Genomic DNA, 17850 nt, shown 5'->3' on the forward strand with positions numbered 1-17850 from the left:
GGTTAAATCTTCGCAATCTCAATAAAGGCGAATTCGCTTTGAAGTGCACGCGTTCTTCTGTAAATGACCCTTGTGAGCAATTAGAAATCGGTCATTTCGGTTCCTGATTTCATTTGCGCTGAGAGGGGTGACTTTTAAGGGTGGTGATAAATCTCCCTGAGCTTAAAAGGCAGAGAGGGCCAAAGTGTGAACTTTTTACTTCAGCAACGGAAGCGAGAAATCAGAGATTCATTAAAGCAAGAGACCTCCTTGGAAGCTGGCAGAAGAGGAGGAAAGGAAGCTAATTATGTCTTCCTTTTCTCTGCTTGCCCCACCAGTTTATAATCTGCTGCTTTAAAAGGTTTATCCTCAGCATCTTCTGCTTTCTCCCTCACCCCTCCCCTCCTGGGAGCGAGGGGAAAAAAAAAGTCAGCCAAGCACCAGGCTCCAGGTGGCTCTCAAGTACTTCACTGCCAAAAGAAAAAAAAAAAAAAATCGTACGGTGGAAAACAAGTGAGAAAGGGGCTCCCCAGAGGAGACTGGTTCAGACTGGAAGGCAGCAACATTCGGAAAGCGCGAGGACACAGCTCACACCGGTCACCCGCGCGCCGAGCACAGGGACGCTTTCGCTGCAATTAGCCCGAGCTGGAGGAGCTGGCGGAGGCTGCAGGCTGCCGCAGCCCCAGGGGCCGGGCAGGGTCCCGCAGCCCCCAAGCTCCGGGCAAAGGCATCACGCTCCCTTCTCCCGGCTCCCCTGCTCTCCCCCGCTCTCCCAGCCCCTTCCCCCTCCCTCTTCTTGGCGTTCCCAGCAGCCGAGGGTTTCAGATGTCCCACCGCCGTTTGACCCCCTCCCTCCTACCCCCCCCCCCCCCCCCCACCTCCGCTTCTCCACCCCTGCAAATGAGGTTTGACCAGCGGAGGCAGAGCCCACCTCTGGCTTAGAATCACTGACATTTAGACTCCAGGCTTCAACCTGTTTACAAGCGGGCTTTCCAAAGGAAGGGGGGTGCGGGGGGAGGGAAAGAGGGCCAAACAAAACACCAACCGCCATCCCCCCCGCCACCCCAAACAAGAAGTGACTTTCTGGAGGCTTCAAATCAACAGGCACCACCGACAAGAGAAAGCAACAGGGAGAAGAAAACAACGGCTACCCCGGCAGCCGCCTCCGGTTCTGACAACTCCGAGGGACACACTTTCAGAGCTGGCTAGCGAACGGGGGCTGGTGCCGAGAGGGACTAGACACTGCCAGCCGCACCGGGGCGCAGATAGCTCCCCCAGCCTCCCACCCCAGCCCTTTTGGGTTTTGTTCACCGTGCTGTCATCTGTTTTTCAGACTTTTTTTTTTCCCCCGCATTTAACATGGTGAAGAAAGGAGTGAAGAAGAGAACAAAGTAAACTCCTGGGGGAGTGAGGAGGGAGACTGACCCACACCGCCGCCACCACCACCAGCTCCTGCTACTGCGGCCACCCACGTCCACATTCACCAGGAGACCCAGGGCGCGCGCGGCAGCGGATCCGAGAAAGGAGCGAGGAGAGGCAGCCGGCCCTTCCGCGGAGTTATGGATGTTGGTGCTTTCACTTCTGGCCAGATCCGAGCCCAGAGGGAGCTGACCAGTGGCCGCCACCTCCAGCTGTCTCCTTGCCTCGCACCAGGTCTTACCCTTCCAGTATGTTCCTTCTGATGAGACAATTTCCAGTGCCGAGAGTTTCAGTACAATGTGGAAATGGATTCTGACACATTGTGCCTCAGCCTTTCCCCACCTGTCCGGCTGCTGCTGCTGCTTCTTGTTGCTCTTCTTGGTGTCTTCCGTCCCTGTCACCTGCCAAGCCCTCGATCAGGACATGGTGTCACCAGGGGCCACCAACTCCTCTTCTTCCTCCTCGTCCTCGTCCGTCTCCTTGCCTTCCAGTGCGGGGAGGCATGTGCGGAGCTACAATCACCTCCAAGGAGATGTCCGCTGGAGAAAGCTATTCTCTTTCACCAAGTACTTTCTCAAGATTGAGAACGGGAAGGTCAGCGGTACCAAGAAGGAGAACTGCCCGTACAGTAAGTAACAAATGCGTGTTCCCCTCCTTCCAATTATCCACCCCCACCCCACAAGGGGGGTAAAATCTGTTCCAGATGTGGCCAGCTAAATATTTACGTCCCCAACTCCTGTAAAATGATTAAGTGGAATACTTTGACACTAAATCACCCCCCCCCCCCCGCCCCGTGTATACATTGTGCTTCGCACCCCCTTCCCACGGCGCGCTCCCTCAACACCCCCACTCTCTTTGCCACCCCATCTGCCCTGTCTCCTTAGCTTGCCACTCGCGGGACCACGCAGGGCGCCCAAGAGTTCCCTCAGTGCATAGATGCCTCTCTCTGCTCCATAGTCCTTCCCCACCTCACCCCAAGGTCTCCTTTCCCTCCCTTCTGGAAATGGCTCAAGTAAACACATTTTGTTCTTTTCGCTGGCAATCATATTAAGAGTTTCAGGACAGTTTCCTCAAGCTGAAAATAATTATCCGCTGTCAATTGTAGGACTTTATGGGAACTTTATTTAAGAGAGAAAAGTCAAATTCACTGTCTCCCCACCCCCATCTCTTTACCCCACCACCAGTGTAGACAGGAGGAAAACATTTTTCTGGTTTTGATTTTTTGTTGTTGTCGCTGGTCCCTCTTGTTGGTTTGAGTGATTGCAGTCCATGAAGTTAGCTTTGCAGGCACCACCGCTGCTATTTGTCTTCTGCCTGCCTTCTCTCTTGGTAACATGATGCTCATGTCTGCATTGTCAATAGCATATGCGCTGCTTTGTGGTGTCCTGTTGTACTCGTTTCTTCTGAAACCTCTCATATTGCAGAGGCATAGTACTACAGTGCTATAAACATCTGGGACTGGAGTCACACAGACCTCACACAAATTTCATTGTCATTCTTTCATTTTCAAAGTAAAAGTCATAAGTCTGTTTCCATGGTTATAGTTTATCCCATAGGATGAGGTTTCCTCCTCGGTACAAAGTATGCCCCCATCCTTTGATTTCTTGCCTTTTTCCTTTCTCCTTCCTTCTTTCTTTCTTTCCTTCCTTAGCTGTTTCTCTTCTTTCTTTCTTGCAGGGATGTGGGCTGGGTAGGGGGAGAAAGAATTAGAAGAGGAGGGGTGGACATTGTGTCTCTTCTTGAATCAGTCGAGCAAAGCCAGATTACACTGTTGGCTTCCTTTCCTGCTTACTTTCAAGTGGTGAGACTTATTCATCCTCTATTGATTGCAATTTGAAAGGATCTGGAGGCTATGTAATGGCACACTGAAGACAGTAGACAATGACTTTAAACATCTTTAATGACCATTTAGCATTATCTCCATGGTACTTCCAAGTCACCTTTTCAAGGGACTTTTTTGTGTCAATTGTTCGGGAATTCCAAGCATATATTAATATTTGCTAGCTAACTTAAATATGAGAGTCATAGATTTCAGATTCCTTAGCCCAGAAAGTATCTGGTATTAATGGGAAAGACAGTTAACCAGAATTTAGCATTATCTTTTTAAAATAAAGATATATAAGAGTAAGACTTATTTTTCTTATTTGCGGGCTCACATTCAAAATTAACTTATGTTCCTCCTCAGCTGCTACTTCCATGTCCTAAAATTAGCAATATGTTTACAAGTAATAAAAATATTTGTATAAGTGTTTTAAAGTATTCCATCTTATGGTTATCACCAGAGATGAACCTGTACTCCACTACCTATCTATATTTTTCCTGCTCTTATTCATTAGAAATAACTGAAATAAAGTCAGTTATGATGACTCTTTTTGCTATAATTTGTTACAGGAATGTATTAGATATGATATATAGATATTAGGTTATTGATTTGAATTTTTAGTATTTTTATTCATTTCTAAAACAAAATAGTTATGGTACCATCCAGGTAGGATGATGGGGAAGAAGTGGTCCAACACTTACTGAAGAGTAAGCTGGGACAGGGACTGAAATTTTTCTTTGTATTTTTACTTCATGGAAATAACTCAAAAGAAACATAATAAAATTTCAGAGTGTTATTCTTGAGCAAAACTTTTTTACAAATAACAATGTTATTGTTGTATTTTAAGTGTCTTTATAATGTGATGTAAGGACCAATTATAGTAGTTTATTTATGTGTCTTAAATTACTATTTTCTAAAATAATGTACACTGTGTGATTAACGATTTAGTAAGATGGTTTCCAGGGTGCACATTAAAATATATTTTTACAGTAAGAATTATCTGCAAAAAGAAAAGTATATGATTTTTATCACATAAAAACAAGTGGAAATTATTCACCTTGTCTAAAGTACACTAATACATCTTCCATGTGACAAATTATAACTGATAGTCCTTGTTAAAATTATAATATCTTATATAGTAATGCAATCCTAATCAATGGTTGAAATGAAAGGAGGTGGAGCCTGCTCTGTTAATGGCAAACCATAAATGATTTAAGCTTTCCAAGAACATCTGTATCAAGACATAACAAGTGAATAGTAGAGGTTGAAAAAGCTTTAATTTCACATGTGGCTGGGTAATCAGAATGCTGCTACAATTTCCAGCTGGACTGATTCAGCTGAACTACATGGTATCATTAAGATATTGTCTAAATGTTGCATAATTACATGAGAACAAACTTTGCCATGCCTACAGGGTAATCAGCCAGCCAGCCCACCAAATGGTAGCCTGTTAAATATTGGGGTATCTAACCTCTGATGTTCCTTGTCCAAAACCACATTTCAGTAACATTTTCCTAAGCAAGTTATTAATGATTCTCAATGTACAAAGCTGTTCTTTTAAGGTTTGCTTATTTGAAGCTTATTATTATTTGAAGCTTAATTTTCTTTGTTACTTTTGACCCTAGTATTATTGCTGCTAAAATACAGTAACAGCTTATCTCACAGGCTACATGTTTGTGATGTCCTGAGTAATTAAATGACTGTTTTACTGGCTTTCTGCCAGCAAAATGCTAACAAAAGAGAAGTAAGGAAATCACCCATTAGCACTGCAAAATCATTTTTAGCTTCTACTTCCAAAGTTGGCTCCCAGAAATTGGATGGTTCTAAAAATAATACATATGCTAGAGAAACTCTTCTCCATTTCAAGTGACTATTATAATTTTTTAGTGGTGGGGTAATTTTTGTTTGCTCCTTTGCCATTATGTGAGAGTAGAATAAAGGGAACAGTGATGAATTATGTTTCTCCTGCTAGAAGTCTGAGAAAGCCTGAATAATTTAGAATAGCTGTGGTGTATCTGTCACTAGATATGCTCAGGCTCATTTAGGTTTGTTTTATCATTCTTTACATCTAGAGCTTTGCCCTTGAAACATTACCACTCAGCTCCAGTTCTGGCCTACTAGAAAGGCTGGATACAGCTGTTAGGTGCCCTTGCAACTGGGACTGACGGTCTTATTTCTGGATGTGAGTAAAACAGCTGTGGGTTACTCCCAAGATTGTCACTTATAGACAATAGGAGTCTAGTGAAAAGAAAATGCATCCCTAAACTTGAGACAGTCGAAGATAGATATTTCCACAATGGAAAGCCATACCACTAATTAGTACTTTCAGGAAAGGAGTATGGAAGATATTAGAGAAATCAGTGTGCACTGAGTATGCAGGCTGTGCCCTGTTTCTTAAATATATACCTCATTTGACACTCATAATCATTCTATGATTTAGATAAATCCTCATTTTTCAAATGTGAAAACTAACCCTCAAGAAAAGTAAATTGCCCAAGGCCATTCAACTGGAAATTGACAGAGCCAGATTCAAGCCAAAGTTGATTTGGTTTTATGACATTTCTTCTACCTCTCTACTACTGGCAACTTTGATGTCAATATATCAGAAGTAGATGCCGCAGGAAACTCTGAAAAACAAATTATCCATATCCTTAATTGCTTCTTGCTCTGTATACCAGTTTTTCATTAGAAGGAAATTGAAAGATATGTAAAATTTCAGTGGAGCAGAATGAACTATGTTAAAGTTATCATTGCAGGTGGCAACATAGTATCAGACAATGTTAGTGCATTCTCTGTGTGAAATATCGCTTTTAATATTATGTTTGAGAATATAATTGCTTAGGGCACACAATATACACATACATCCATCTCACAGAAGGCATTAGAAATACATGACTAAGAAAAATCCATGAATATCATAAATATAGTAATAGTTTACAGCTGAGGACCAAATGTTTCATGGTTTCCACATGTAATAAAACAATTTGATTGTAAATACAAGTGTGAAATTGGGCTGTTGAAGAAACTTCTGATGTATGACTCTAATAGGAGCAAATCTTAGAGACCTAAAGTTTTAAAACGACTACAAATCAAAAGGTACTTCACTGCATAGAAATGATAGATTATTGCCCTATACTCAATCAAGGTTTATGTTATGACTTTTTAATCAGGATTAGAGCTTATTTTGTAGGCTTCCCTAATGGCTCAAACAGTTAAGAATCCGCCTGCAATGCGGGAGACCTGGGTTCAATCCCTGGTTTGGAAAGATCCCCTGGAGAAGGGCATGGCACCCCACTCCAGTGTTCTTGCTTATTTTAGGAAGAAGTTAAATAAGGTAAGGATATCAATTTTGAGGAAAATAAGGACTTGAATATTATCTCCTAATAAATATGTAACAGTTTTCTGGGAAGAAAACATACACAGCTTATTATTTCCACTGAAAACTTATTGAAGTTGTAGTTTTTTTCTAAAATTTGCTTGCATAATTTACAACTGGTGGCATTTAATCGTGAGGATTGAGGATTTATGAAGATGGAAGGCACTATTTAATGTTTACATGACACTGTCCTGTTACCTTTACTGCATTCCTACCATATGGACCCTCCACTTTGATGGATTTATCATAAGCCCATTAAAAATACACAATTACAGAGAGTTTCCTCTTTATAAACCTAATTTATAACCATCTACTAGAAGAAACTCAAGAGAACAGTTGGCAGAAATCACATGCTAATAAAGGAGTTTGAGAATTTAGAGACCTCAATCTCTAGGTTTTGGGGTAGTTTAGTAATCTAGTACCAAAAAAGTATGTATCATTCTTTAAAAATAAGTCTTTTCAATGTATTGTTTAAGCACAGAACTTAAAAGAAGAATTGTGTTTTATACAGTGAAAGAAACCCTACTGCATGCATTTTTCTTCTGCATTTTTTACTACTCAATTTAGAGAGAAAAGCATCAATCCAGGTGATTTCTTCATTTTTAATAAATTTATGGTAGAACCTGAATGGGCATTTTAAATTCCTATACAATTACCTTAGTGTTCAGAGGCAAACCCCATTTATTATTCAAATGTCTGACTTTCCACAAGCCAAAATGTTGGAAAAAAGTTAATGGCTCATTTGAAATGGAGCTAATATTCCTCACGTTTATGAGCTGTGTATGAATATCTCCATCTCTCCTAAGCCTTAAATGTCTGTATGCTTATCCAAAATTGAGTACAAATGATATTTCTTTGTTATGTTTCAGAAGGAAGAGTCATACATGTGTATTAGTTCAAAGTGATTTTAATCTATCTTAACATTAATTCTACGAATTTAGCAATGAAGAGTAATTCAGATGACATTTTTAGTACTACTATTCCAACATTTGTCAGGATTCATAGCTGATGTTTGCTTAATGTAAGTAAAATGTTAGCATTTCTCTCCCAGAAATTAAAGTTCTCCTTTAATTTTCCAGTAAAATTGGGCATACAATTTATGTTACTGTAATTTTAACACCATTTTATTACAATCTAGAAAAGTAATGAACCTCATTTTGTCTTAAGTTGTTTTATGCAGAAGTATCTTAATTTTTCATGTATATTGCAAAGTATTAAGATCATTTACATTTGCCATTTGAAAAATGGTGCTTGTTGCTTGGCTTTGCATACCAAAAGCACTTGCTTTTCATAATCGGCACTCTTTTTTGTCAGTGCCTGTTACTTCTACCTGTGCTAGTCAGTCAGTTATAACAAATGATAACCTAGAAACGTGCCTTTAAAATCAGTGTAAGAATATATACCAGCATCTTGGGAAGCCACCGGTGACACTCTGATACCCAATTAATAAACAAAAAGTGTTGATGTTTTACAGAATTAGTTTAAAACCAAGTATTGATTTAGTCAGATTTTGCACAAATAGAATGTTCCTGGTTATCTAAATGGGAGCTGGGTCACCCACAAAATAATGGCTTTAAAGGTCCCCTTCCTTTTAAATCAGGTCAGTTGTGTTCTTTTCTTTGAACGCTATGTTCTAATTGGGACAATAAATCAAACACGACACTCAGAGTAGATTCCCATGTAAGGTGGACAACTGGACAGTGACTTTTTACTGCTGCTAACACGTGCATCCAATTACCATTTGATAGATTCATGGTGCTGGCAGTAAAGCATTGCCTCATTTTATAATTCACCTAATAATTCTTCAACCTAGACCTGTCTACCTTTACCTATATCTAATCTGTCACTACGTGTGTTATCATTAATGAGGAATTTTCAAATGTTTAGCATGCTTCCTACAATGAACGATGACATTAAGATATTAATGAATCATTTAACCATAATAGATGAGGTAAAGTATTGATTAAGTCAATATATCCCCAACTTCAAGTAACTGTCAACTAAATATAACCTAATAATTTCGCTACAACTTAATTATGAATAGTGTGGGCTAACTGGAACTTAATTCTAAATAGCAAAATTTAAGAACTTTAAAAATAAATTCTAATTAAATAATCATAATGGCAAACCTAAGAATTTTTTAACAGGTATTTTTCTATGATCATTATTATTTTCTTTCAAGAACCTTATGTTGACATGTTTTCTAATCAACATATATTAATATGTTAATAAATGTATGTTAGTTCATCCTTAACTTGTTTTTGAGGCACTGACCTTGTTTGAAGATAACTTGACATTTTCACAGAGTCTACAATTCAAGGCCCATCAACTGCTTTCTAATGTTTCTGTATTGAGGCAGTTATATATCTGAAATATCAGTAGTGTGAATACTTGATGCATTATCATCCTTTCACTACTTCACTATTTTCTCCTCCTTCTTTAGCTTTCTTTTTTTCCCCCTTTTCCCTGGTTTCTAAACCCCTTATTTTTCACTGAAGCAAAGGAAAGTCATCCATCGTCATTCCCTAGCATCCTGTGTTATGTTTAGAGCCAGTAGCCTAGTCGTTTTTGGATGTATAACATCCAAAACATGTAGTTTATATTCTATGCATGAAAGTCTTCAGCAATGCAAACTCCACATACTCTAGCAGGTGCCTCTCCTCACTGAATCTCCAATAAACTCTCCATTATCCCAGCACGCAGGCCAGTTTCTTATAGCTTTGCCATTAGTGAAGTGAGCAAACCACTTCTGAGAATGGATGGTAATTGTCTGGTTACTAAGTCATCAATCTGCATTTTCCCTTCAGGTTAAATATTCTGTTCCAGTAACACTCCCTACATGTTCATTTTACCTATCTTCTGAAAATTGTCTTGGTATATGCAACATTTACTAAATACTTAGTCAATTTTGTGAACTTTTTCCTTTTGTCTGGACTTCTATAAGAGAAAGTAAAGATGATTAAGGAAATCAAATATTACTTATATTTTAATCATCATTTACTTCAAAAAGTTGAATGCTGTTTTGGAGGTCTTTGTGCGTATGCATGCGTGCCAAATTGCTTCAGTAGTATCTGACTCTGTGACCCTATTAACTGTAGCCCGCCAGGCTCCTCTTTTCTACGGATTCCCCAGGCAAGAATACTGTAATGGGTTGCCATGCTCTCCCTCCAGATCTTTCCGACCCAGGGATTGAACCTGCATCTCTGACATCTCCTGCATTGACAAATCAGTTCATTATCATTAGCATCATCTGGAAAGCCCCTTGGGGATGTCTTCAATATTTCCAAATTCCAGAATTTTACTTAAATTATAAAGTGCCTCTGTATAACCCTGCCAATTGTAGCTCTCTAAAATGAAACCCATGTTCTCATTTTAATACTGGTTATCAAAGAAGAAAAATGTAAAATGTATGTGCATTTGTATTTCAGGTTGACCAAATGTAGACATGCACATAGCTTTATTAGAAAGATACTGAGAAACTGATAGGAGCTAAAATTTAAATTCATAGCATATGTGTACTCAAATACTTCTCTCAAGAAAGAACTTTTGGCACTGATTGCTGAATTAGATTTATTTTTATTATATGCAGAATCTGACTATTTACATATGTTAGATTGATTTGTTACTATGATAATAATTAAAAGCCAAGCTTCTTTCTACAGTTAGTTTCAAATTATATAGATAGGCAGATATAGATAGATGGATTCCCAAAGCCTAAATAGCTTTGATTTACTGATAGAATTATTAAAAGACAAATTAATATTCTGCAACATGAGGAAACATGACACTATATACTATTTATGTTTTGAAGTGAGGTATATTTACAGTGTGATTAATAACAATAATTAACAAGGTTGTTGTTCAGTCGCTAAGTCGCGTCCAACTCTTTGGGTCCCCATCAACTGCCGCATGCCAGATTACCAGATTTCTAGGGCACTTTTTGGAATGTCTCTGTAGAAGGATGTGATTCCTCAAATATGAAATATGAAAAGGAAAAGTGCTAGGGATATTAATCCCTAAGATTAAGAAGTTGACGAATGAAACTACATAAGAAGTTGGCGAATGACACTACATAAATGCTTTAAAGCTGAATCAAGAGGGATGGTAAAGAACATAAAATTGGAATGTTAGAAGCCAGAGGAAAAGCAGAGAGTCCATAGAGCATTTAGACACAGACTGTGAAAGGAAGAGGAGATGGTTTGCTGGAGTGATGAAGACAAGGGTTTTGAACTCTCAGGAAGGAGATCAAGCTAATGAGTAGTGCTGCAAAAGGGCTGACATGACAAGAAAGGTGTGAGGGAAATATAACCCAATCCCTGGCATTCGACTGGATGTTAAATTAACTGAAATGAGAACCTGCGATCTAAAAGGAATCCCACAGAAGTAATCGCAGCCATGATATCAGAGTAAGGAAGGCTAAATCTGAGTTCCTGTTAAAGAGGCAAAAGGGTAGAGGGGTTAAAAGTGTGGGCTTTGATTAAAAATGATTACAGCTATGGGCCTGGATCAAAAGTAAGCTTTGTAGACACAGAAGTGGGTGCATTTGAGGCTCCAAACTCCCAGACAATAGTGTATCACTTGGGCAAGTTGTTATCAGTAGAACAAGGGTAGTAACAATACCTACCTCTTTTCTCCATAGTAAAGATGAAATGCGATCACTCATTCATTCAACAGAAATGTCTTAAGTGCCTGCATTGTGTCAGATACTATCGGACACTTAAATACATGCTGAACAAAGATAGTTTTGCTCTTGCAGAGCTTCACTTTACAGACAGTATCAAAAAAAAAGAAAAAAAGGAAAAACAGATATATGGTGAAAAATTGGGGTAATTGTATGGAAAGTATGCCACTCTAACAGGAAACAGTTGGTAACTATTCCAGGCTAGAGAAGCCGAAGCCTGTTGAAGGTGAGAGGTAGGAAGATGGGTAAAGCATGGAGAGAGTTTGGTGCCTCCTCCAAGAAGTACAGAAAATGCACACTGAGCCCAGGGTTTAGTGAGAAGATTGGAAAAGCTGGTATTTGTAAGAGCTTAATGGTGCCCTCATCAAATGAGTACTATGTAAAGAAAAAGTATGATGAATCCTCTTATTGCAAGGGTAAGTATCAGGAAAGCAACAAGCAGATTATTTGATGAAATGAGAGCTGAATAATAGAATAGAAGAAAGAAGAAGGGATGAGGGATGCACTTGGAATTTTTTAAAAGCAGAAATGTTAGAACATCTGATGTAATTTAAGATTTGGAATTGTAGTATCCATAATTTTCTGAAGGTTGGGGAAAAGCCTAGAAGTCTGGTTCATTAAGAGACTAGGCACATTAAGAGACCAACAGACATTTGAAAATTGAAGAGGACTCTAGGAGTCCAGTGGTTAAGAATCCATCTGCCAATGCAAGAACATGGGTTCTATCCCTGGTCCAGGAAGATTTCACTTGCCCCAGGGCTACTAAGTCTGTGAGTCCAAGTTCTAGAGCCTGTGAGCTACAACTACTGAGCCTACTCTCTGCAACTTGAGAAAAAAGACCCAGTGCAGACAAAAATAAAATAAATAAATAAAATTTAAAAATAAACTTGAAGATAACTTGAGAGGAGAGTGCAGAGCTAAAAATAAAGAGTAAAGAAGGTAACAGTTGTGTTCAAGGACACAACAATAAAAGAGGACAAACAAAAGGAAAACAACAGCAAAGACAGTAGGGACAAAACAGGTAACCATAAAGATTAGAAGAAGACAGATGGCTGCATTAAATGGAAGAGTAAGTGACTCAGTTCTTAAATATTTCACAATAAATCTTATATTTTAAGTTATGATGTGATTTTGAATCAGGATAATCCCAGATGCTCAGCTGTCAGGAAATTCTGTAGTTAGGTTTCTATTTCTTATCCCATGCCTGTGACCTTTTTGACCCATACCCTCAAAGGGTTTGCAATCTAGAGGGGGAAACAGGAGATCTTCGCAGACAGTTAGAAGGTAACACAAGGCAGCTTACACTAAATTCCAAAGAAGCAGGGTGGAACTTAAATAAACAGTAGCCTGTAACTAGGGAGGGATGAATGGCAAGGGGAGTGTCACACTGAGAAAAAGGAACTCCAGATAGACTAGATAAGAAAACCAGAGTAAGAAATATCCTAAAAGAAGGCATGGAACCATGTGGTCACAGAACCTGACGTGAGACTTTCAGAAAATAACAGGCAGGTAGGTCAATGGGGTGGAGCAGAATTTGCAAATCAGTGGGTATCTTATGATATACAAGCAAAATATGCCAGAGTGTATCATCATGGGAGAGGGAAATATGTAGATATCCTTAGATTTGAGGACTAGGTTTTCTGCTAAAATATTACATTTACATAGTTTGCATTTAAAATTGGCCTTCTCTATTTTATATTTGTTTTATTTTTTGAGGTGAAGGAAAAAAACAGAGAGAAAGCAGAGATATATGAAAAGAGTATGAATTATGGTACAATTGACACAACCTAAAAATATTAAAACAGTAAGTTAATCTGCCAAAAAAAAAAAAAAAAAAGAAAGCTCTGAACTACTTTTGTACTGCTGCTGCTGCTGCTGCTAAGTCACTTCAGTCGTGTCCAACTCTATGCGACCCCATAGATGGCAGCCCACCAGGTTCCCCCATCCCTGGGATTCTCCAGGAAAGAACTTTTGTACTAGGTACAGGAAAAAGTCCCTGGAGGAAGGCATGGCAACCCACTCCAATAATCTTGCCTGGAGAATCCCATGAACAGAGGAGCCAAGTGGGCTGCAGTCCATGGTTTCGCGAAGAGTTGGACACTGAAGTGACTTAGCATGCACTCACGCACAGGAAAAAGCAGTTCTTATCTACACCGAATGGCATCATCTTTAGCATTGCTGATTTGCTAAATGATCTCTACTTAAAAATTCAAAATAGCTTCTCCTGCAGAACTTCTTGACTTATACCCACCCCTAGGAAGAGATTTTTGCAATTTCACAGCAGATTCCCAAAGGGAACTACTGAACCCTCAGTTTTGCTCTAAGTTAAGGTAAGGTGAAGTCATACAGTCGTGTCCGACTCTTTGCGACCACACACACTTAACCAGCCTCCTCTGTCCATGGGATTTTCCAGACAAGAGTACTGGAGTGGGTTGCCATTTCCTTCTCCAGAGGATCTTCCCCACTCAGGGTTTGAACCCAGGTCTCCTGCATTGTAGGCAGACGCCTTACTGTCTGAGCCACCAGGGAAGTCCTTAGTCCTTAGTCCAAAGGGAACTACTGAACCCTCAATGTTACTTGCTCTACCTGTATATTTTTTCTCGTTGCTGTTCTAAATTGTCTTAGAGTTACTTGGTTTGGGCGTTAGGAAGAAAAATAAAATTGACTACAGCTCTTTTTCTTGCAGAAGAGTAAACTTAAGTATTTCTAAAGGAGCAGGATACTGACAGCATATATGCAACTGCACCTACTATTAAGATCATGAGCTTTGCAGACAAACTTATTGATGCAGAATCTGGGTTCTGAAACTGTGAAGCTTCACCCATGGCCTTGACAAAGAACTCCAAGGAGGGACTTGATCTGTGCAACTGTTAAGTGAGAATAATCATATCACCTACCTCATCATTGTTGGAAGGATAAGTCTGTAAATTTACATATGAGACTATAAACGTAAACTCGACATAGGATCAGTATATTTTAAGAGCTCAAAAATGTTAGCTCCTATTACTATTTTATGCTATGACTACTGTGCTGCTTTTAATTATCCCATTTTCTGGAAAGATCTCTAAGTCATAGGATAATAAAAAATTAAACAGAAAAGCTGTATCATACCACCTTACTTCAGGTTTCCCAGGTGGCTCAGATGGTAAAGCATCTGCCTGCAGTGAAGGAGACCTGGGTTCTATCCCTGGGTCAGGAAGATCCCCTGGAGAAGGAAATGGCAACCCACTCAAGTATTCTTGCCTGAGTTCCATGGACAGAGGAGCTATAATCCATGGGGTCAAAAAGAGTCAGACATGACTGAGTGACTTCACTTTCACATTCACTTTTCACCGCCTTACTTCACTTTATAGTTTATACAGAATTTTAATGTTTTCATTAATTGATTCTTAGAAAAATTCTGTGAAATGGGTCACTGTTACCCCCATACTATCTTTTTTGTTATTGTTTAGTTGCTAAGTTGTGTCTGACTCTTTCATGACCCCATGGACTAGATAGCCTGCCAGGATCCTCTGTCCATGGGATATCCTAGGCAAGAATACTGGAGTGGGTTGCTCTTTCCTTCTCCAGGAGATATTCCTGACCCAGGGATTGAACCTGCAACTCCTGTATTGGCAGGAGGATTCTTTACCACTGAACCACCTGGGAAGCTCTTTTTTTTTTTTTTTCAATTACAGGACTTTATTAATAAAGTATATCATCATTATAATTTTCGGGAAAAAGCTTAAAAATCTTCAACCTTCAAGTTAATGTAGGTTAGGCCACCCAAAGACAAAGCAAAGATAACATAAAAGTCATGGTTCAATAGATAAATAAATATTTATTTATTTTTAGTGTTAGTCACTCAGTCGTGTCTGAATCTTTGTGACCCCATGGACTGTAGCCCACCAGGCTCCCCCGTCCATGGAATTCTCCAGGCAAGAATACTGGAGTGGGTTGCCATTTTCTTCTCCAGGGGATCTTCCCAACCCAGAGATCAAACCTGGGTCTTCCTCATTGCAGGCAGACTCTTTACCAACTCAGCCACCTTAGTATCTTTAAATGACAGACTTGAGTCTAAAAGTTATGGTGCCAGACCAAAGTTATATTGTTAGAAGAAGTGAGTCAGGGTTTAAACGTAGGACAGTCTTGGAAGTGACCTTCCATCCTGATTGGCCTGGCCCAGTCTCAGTATGTGCCTCTTGTTCTGGCATGTCATTAATAGCACTCTTGTTCACTCTCAAAGTACTTCATTACAAAGTCACCCTAGTCTTAGCCATTCTGGTTTGTGTAAAGCACAAATCTACACAAGCCATTTCCCTCTCAAATACTTCCATTTGTTCACAGTGTTCTCAGGATCATATCTTAATTTCTTTGCATGGCATTTTAGGCCTTCAAGATTGTTGCCTATGGAGCCCCCCAGCCCCACCTCATTTCTTAATACATGCCCCATTATAGACATACTGAGTTGATTTTAGTTCCAGAACATGCCTTATTCTTCACATGAAGCCTTTGCACACACTCCTAGGTCTGATTGGAGTGGTGTTCCTGCCCTAGTCCCCTTTCTTTCAGGTCCCAGTTAGATGTCAGCTCTAGGAAACCTTTCTGACCACTCTATTGTTTCCGCAAAACCGGCACTCCCAGACACCCTGTATTTAGTATTTTAACACAATCTCATACTTGATTAATTTACCCATCTAGTTTCCTTATACACAGAAAACTTGTTGAGGGTGAGCACTACAGGCCTCACACTGACCTTTGCATATAAACCCTTAATATACTGTCTAGCGTATAATGGGTCTTCCTATTAACATTTATTAGATAAAATTATTTTTCTAACTGCATGTCCTTAAGTCAATATACTTAAGCCTTTCTTTGATTTCATCACCTGGTCTGGAAAGCATGATTAACATATTACCTACTTGAAAAATATAGTTGAAGTAAATTATCTTCTAAATTCCATAGGGTTCTAAGTTCTGCAATTCTGAAAACTTAGACACTAAATGAGGCATCATTACTTAACTAAGTGTTAAGTGCATACATTCATACAAACTTCTGAATGCAAGTTTGTGTAATCCTTGAAATACGTTGTTTCCCATCTTTTTCCAATTTGCCTGTTTACTATTGACAATGTTCAGTGGATATGTATGATAAATTTACGCTCTTAAAACTGATGCTGACTGTGGGATAGTTATTAATGGCTTCAGAGTTGTATTTGTGTTCTGGGGTAATTTGGTGACAAGAAATGAGCAATTCTTGGTAATTCATTTAGAGAAGAAGAATGTACTGCAAAAGAATGGGAGTAAAGGGATATGGTTCATAGTCTTGGCTATGTCAAAACATTTGCTATGCAATCTTAGGCACATCATTTACTTTATCTTGGCCTCAGAAACTTAATCTGTGAAATGAGGGTATTAAACTAAATACAATTATTAAAATATTTTTGTCTGACCATTTCCTAGATTAAGGACCAGATGCTAAGAGCATATTTATTTTAGGAGAGATAATAAATACAGTATGCTGAATAACAGCCACCCGAAGATATCAGGTCCTAATCCATGGAGTATGTGAATGTTACATTTATATGATAAAATTTTGCGGATGTAATAAAGTTAAGGATCTTGAGACGAGGAAATTATCCTGCATTATCAAAGTTGGTCCTAAATGCTATCACTTGTTATTGTACAAGGAGACAGGGAGATTAGACACATGCAGACAGCAGAAGGCACTTTGATGATGGAAGCACAGAAAGAGATATTTAAAGATACAGTGCTCTGGCTGTGAAGACAAATGAAGGAGCCAAGAGCCAAGGGATGTGGCTATAGAGCTGGAAGAGGAGAAAAACACATTTCTCCTCTAAAGCGCATGGAAGGAGCTTGACCCCACTAATACCTTGACTTAGCTCCAGTGAAACTAATATTAGGCTTCTAGCCTCCAGAACTATGAAAGAGTAAATTTCTATTAAGACACCAAATTTACAGCAGCTACTTGTTATAGCAGCTTGTTACAGCAGCTACAAGAAATCAACACAAATTTTGATATTGCAGAGTGGGGTGCTGCTGTAACAAAAACCTAAAATTGTGCAAAAGACTTTGAAATTGGGTAATGAGTATGAACTGGGAGAGTTTTGAGTCATGTGATAGAAAAAGCCTTGATTGCTTTAAATGTAGCATTGGTAGAAATATAGATATTAAAAGCCCTTTGGTGAGACTCCAAAGCAAGTGAAGAGCACAGTAGAGAAAGCCTGTATCATCTTAGAGAATATATGTATCTTCACAGAATGTTGGTAGAAATATAAATATTAAAACTGCTTCTGGTGAGAGATAGAGGAAATAGGGAGCATGTTATTGGGAACCAGAGGAAAGACAATTCATGTCATATAGTGGCAGATACTTAACGTAAACTGTGTCTTATAGTTGTGTGGAAAGCTGTAAGTGGTGAACTTGGAAATATAAATGAGAAAGTTTCTAACAAAAGTGTTGAAGGTGCCATCTGGTTTCTTCTTGTGGCTTACAGTAAAATGTGAGAGGAGAGAGATAAAGTGAAGAAAGAACTATTAAGTGAAATGGAACCATCAGTCTATCCAGATGGCAA

The 17850-nt window shown here is 39.2% G+C and overlaps 1 protein-coding gene across 1 annotated transcript in view; it reads left to right on the forward strand.

Moving 5' to 3' along the window:
* Nucleotides 1–1594: 1594 nt before the first annotated feature.
* The window catches only part of FGF10 (fibroblast growth factor 10), a 93068-nt gene continuing 76812 nt past the window's right edge, over nt 1595–17850 (forward strand). The window contains exon 1 of the mRNA XM_052659017.1: nt 1595–2026. Coding sequence (XP_052514977.1) covers nt 1696–2026 — 331 coding nt within the window. The 5' untranslated portion in view covers nt 1595–1695. The remainder of the gene's footprint in view (nt 2027–17850) is intronic.

Source organism: Budorcas taxicolor, chromosome 20 (genome assembly GCF_023091745.1).
Source record: "Budorcas taxicolor isolate Tak-1 chromosome 20, Takin1.1, whole genome shotgun sequence".
NCBI lineage: Eukaryota > Metazoa > Chordata > Mammalia > Artiodactyla > Bovidae > Budorcas > Budorcas taxicolor.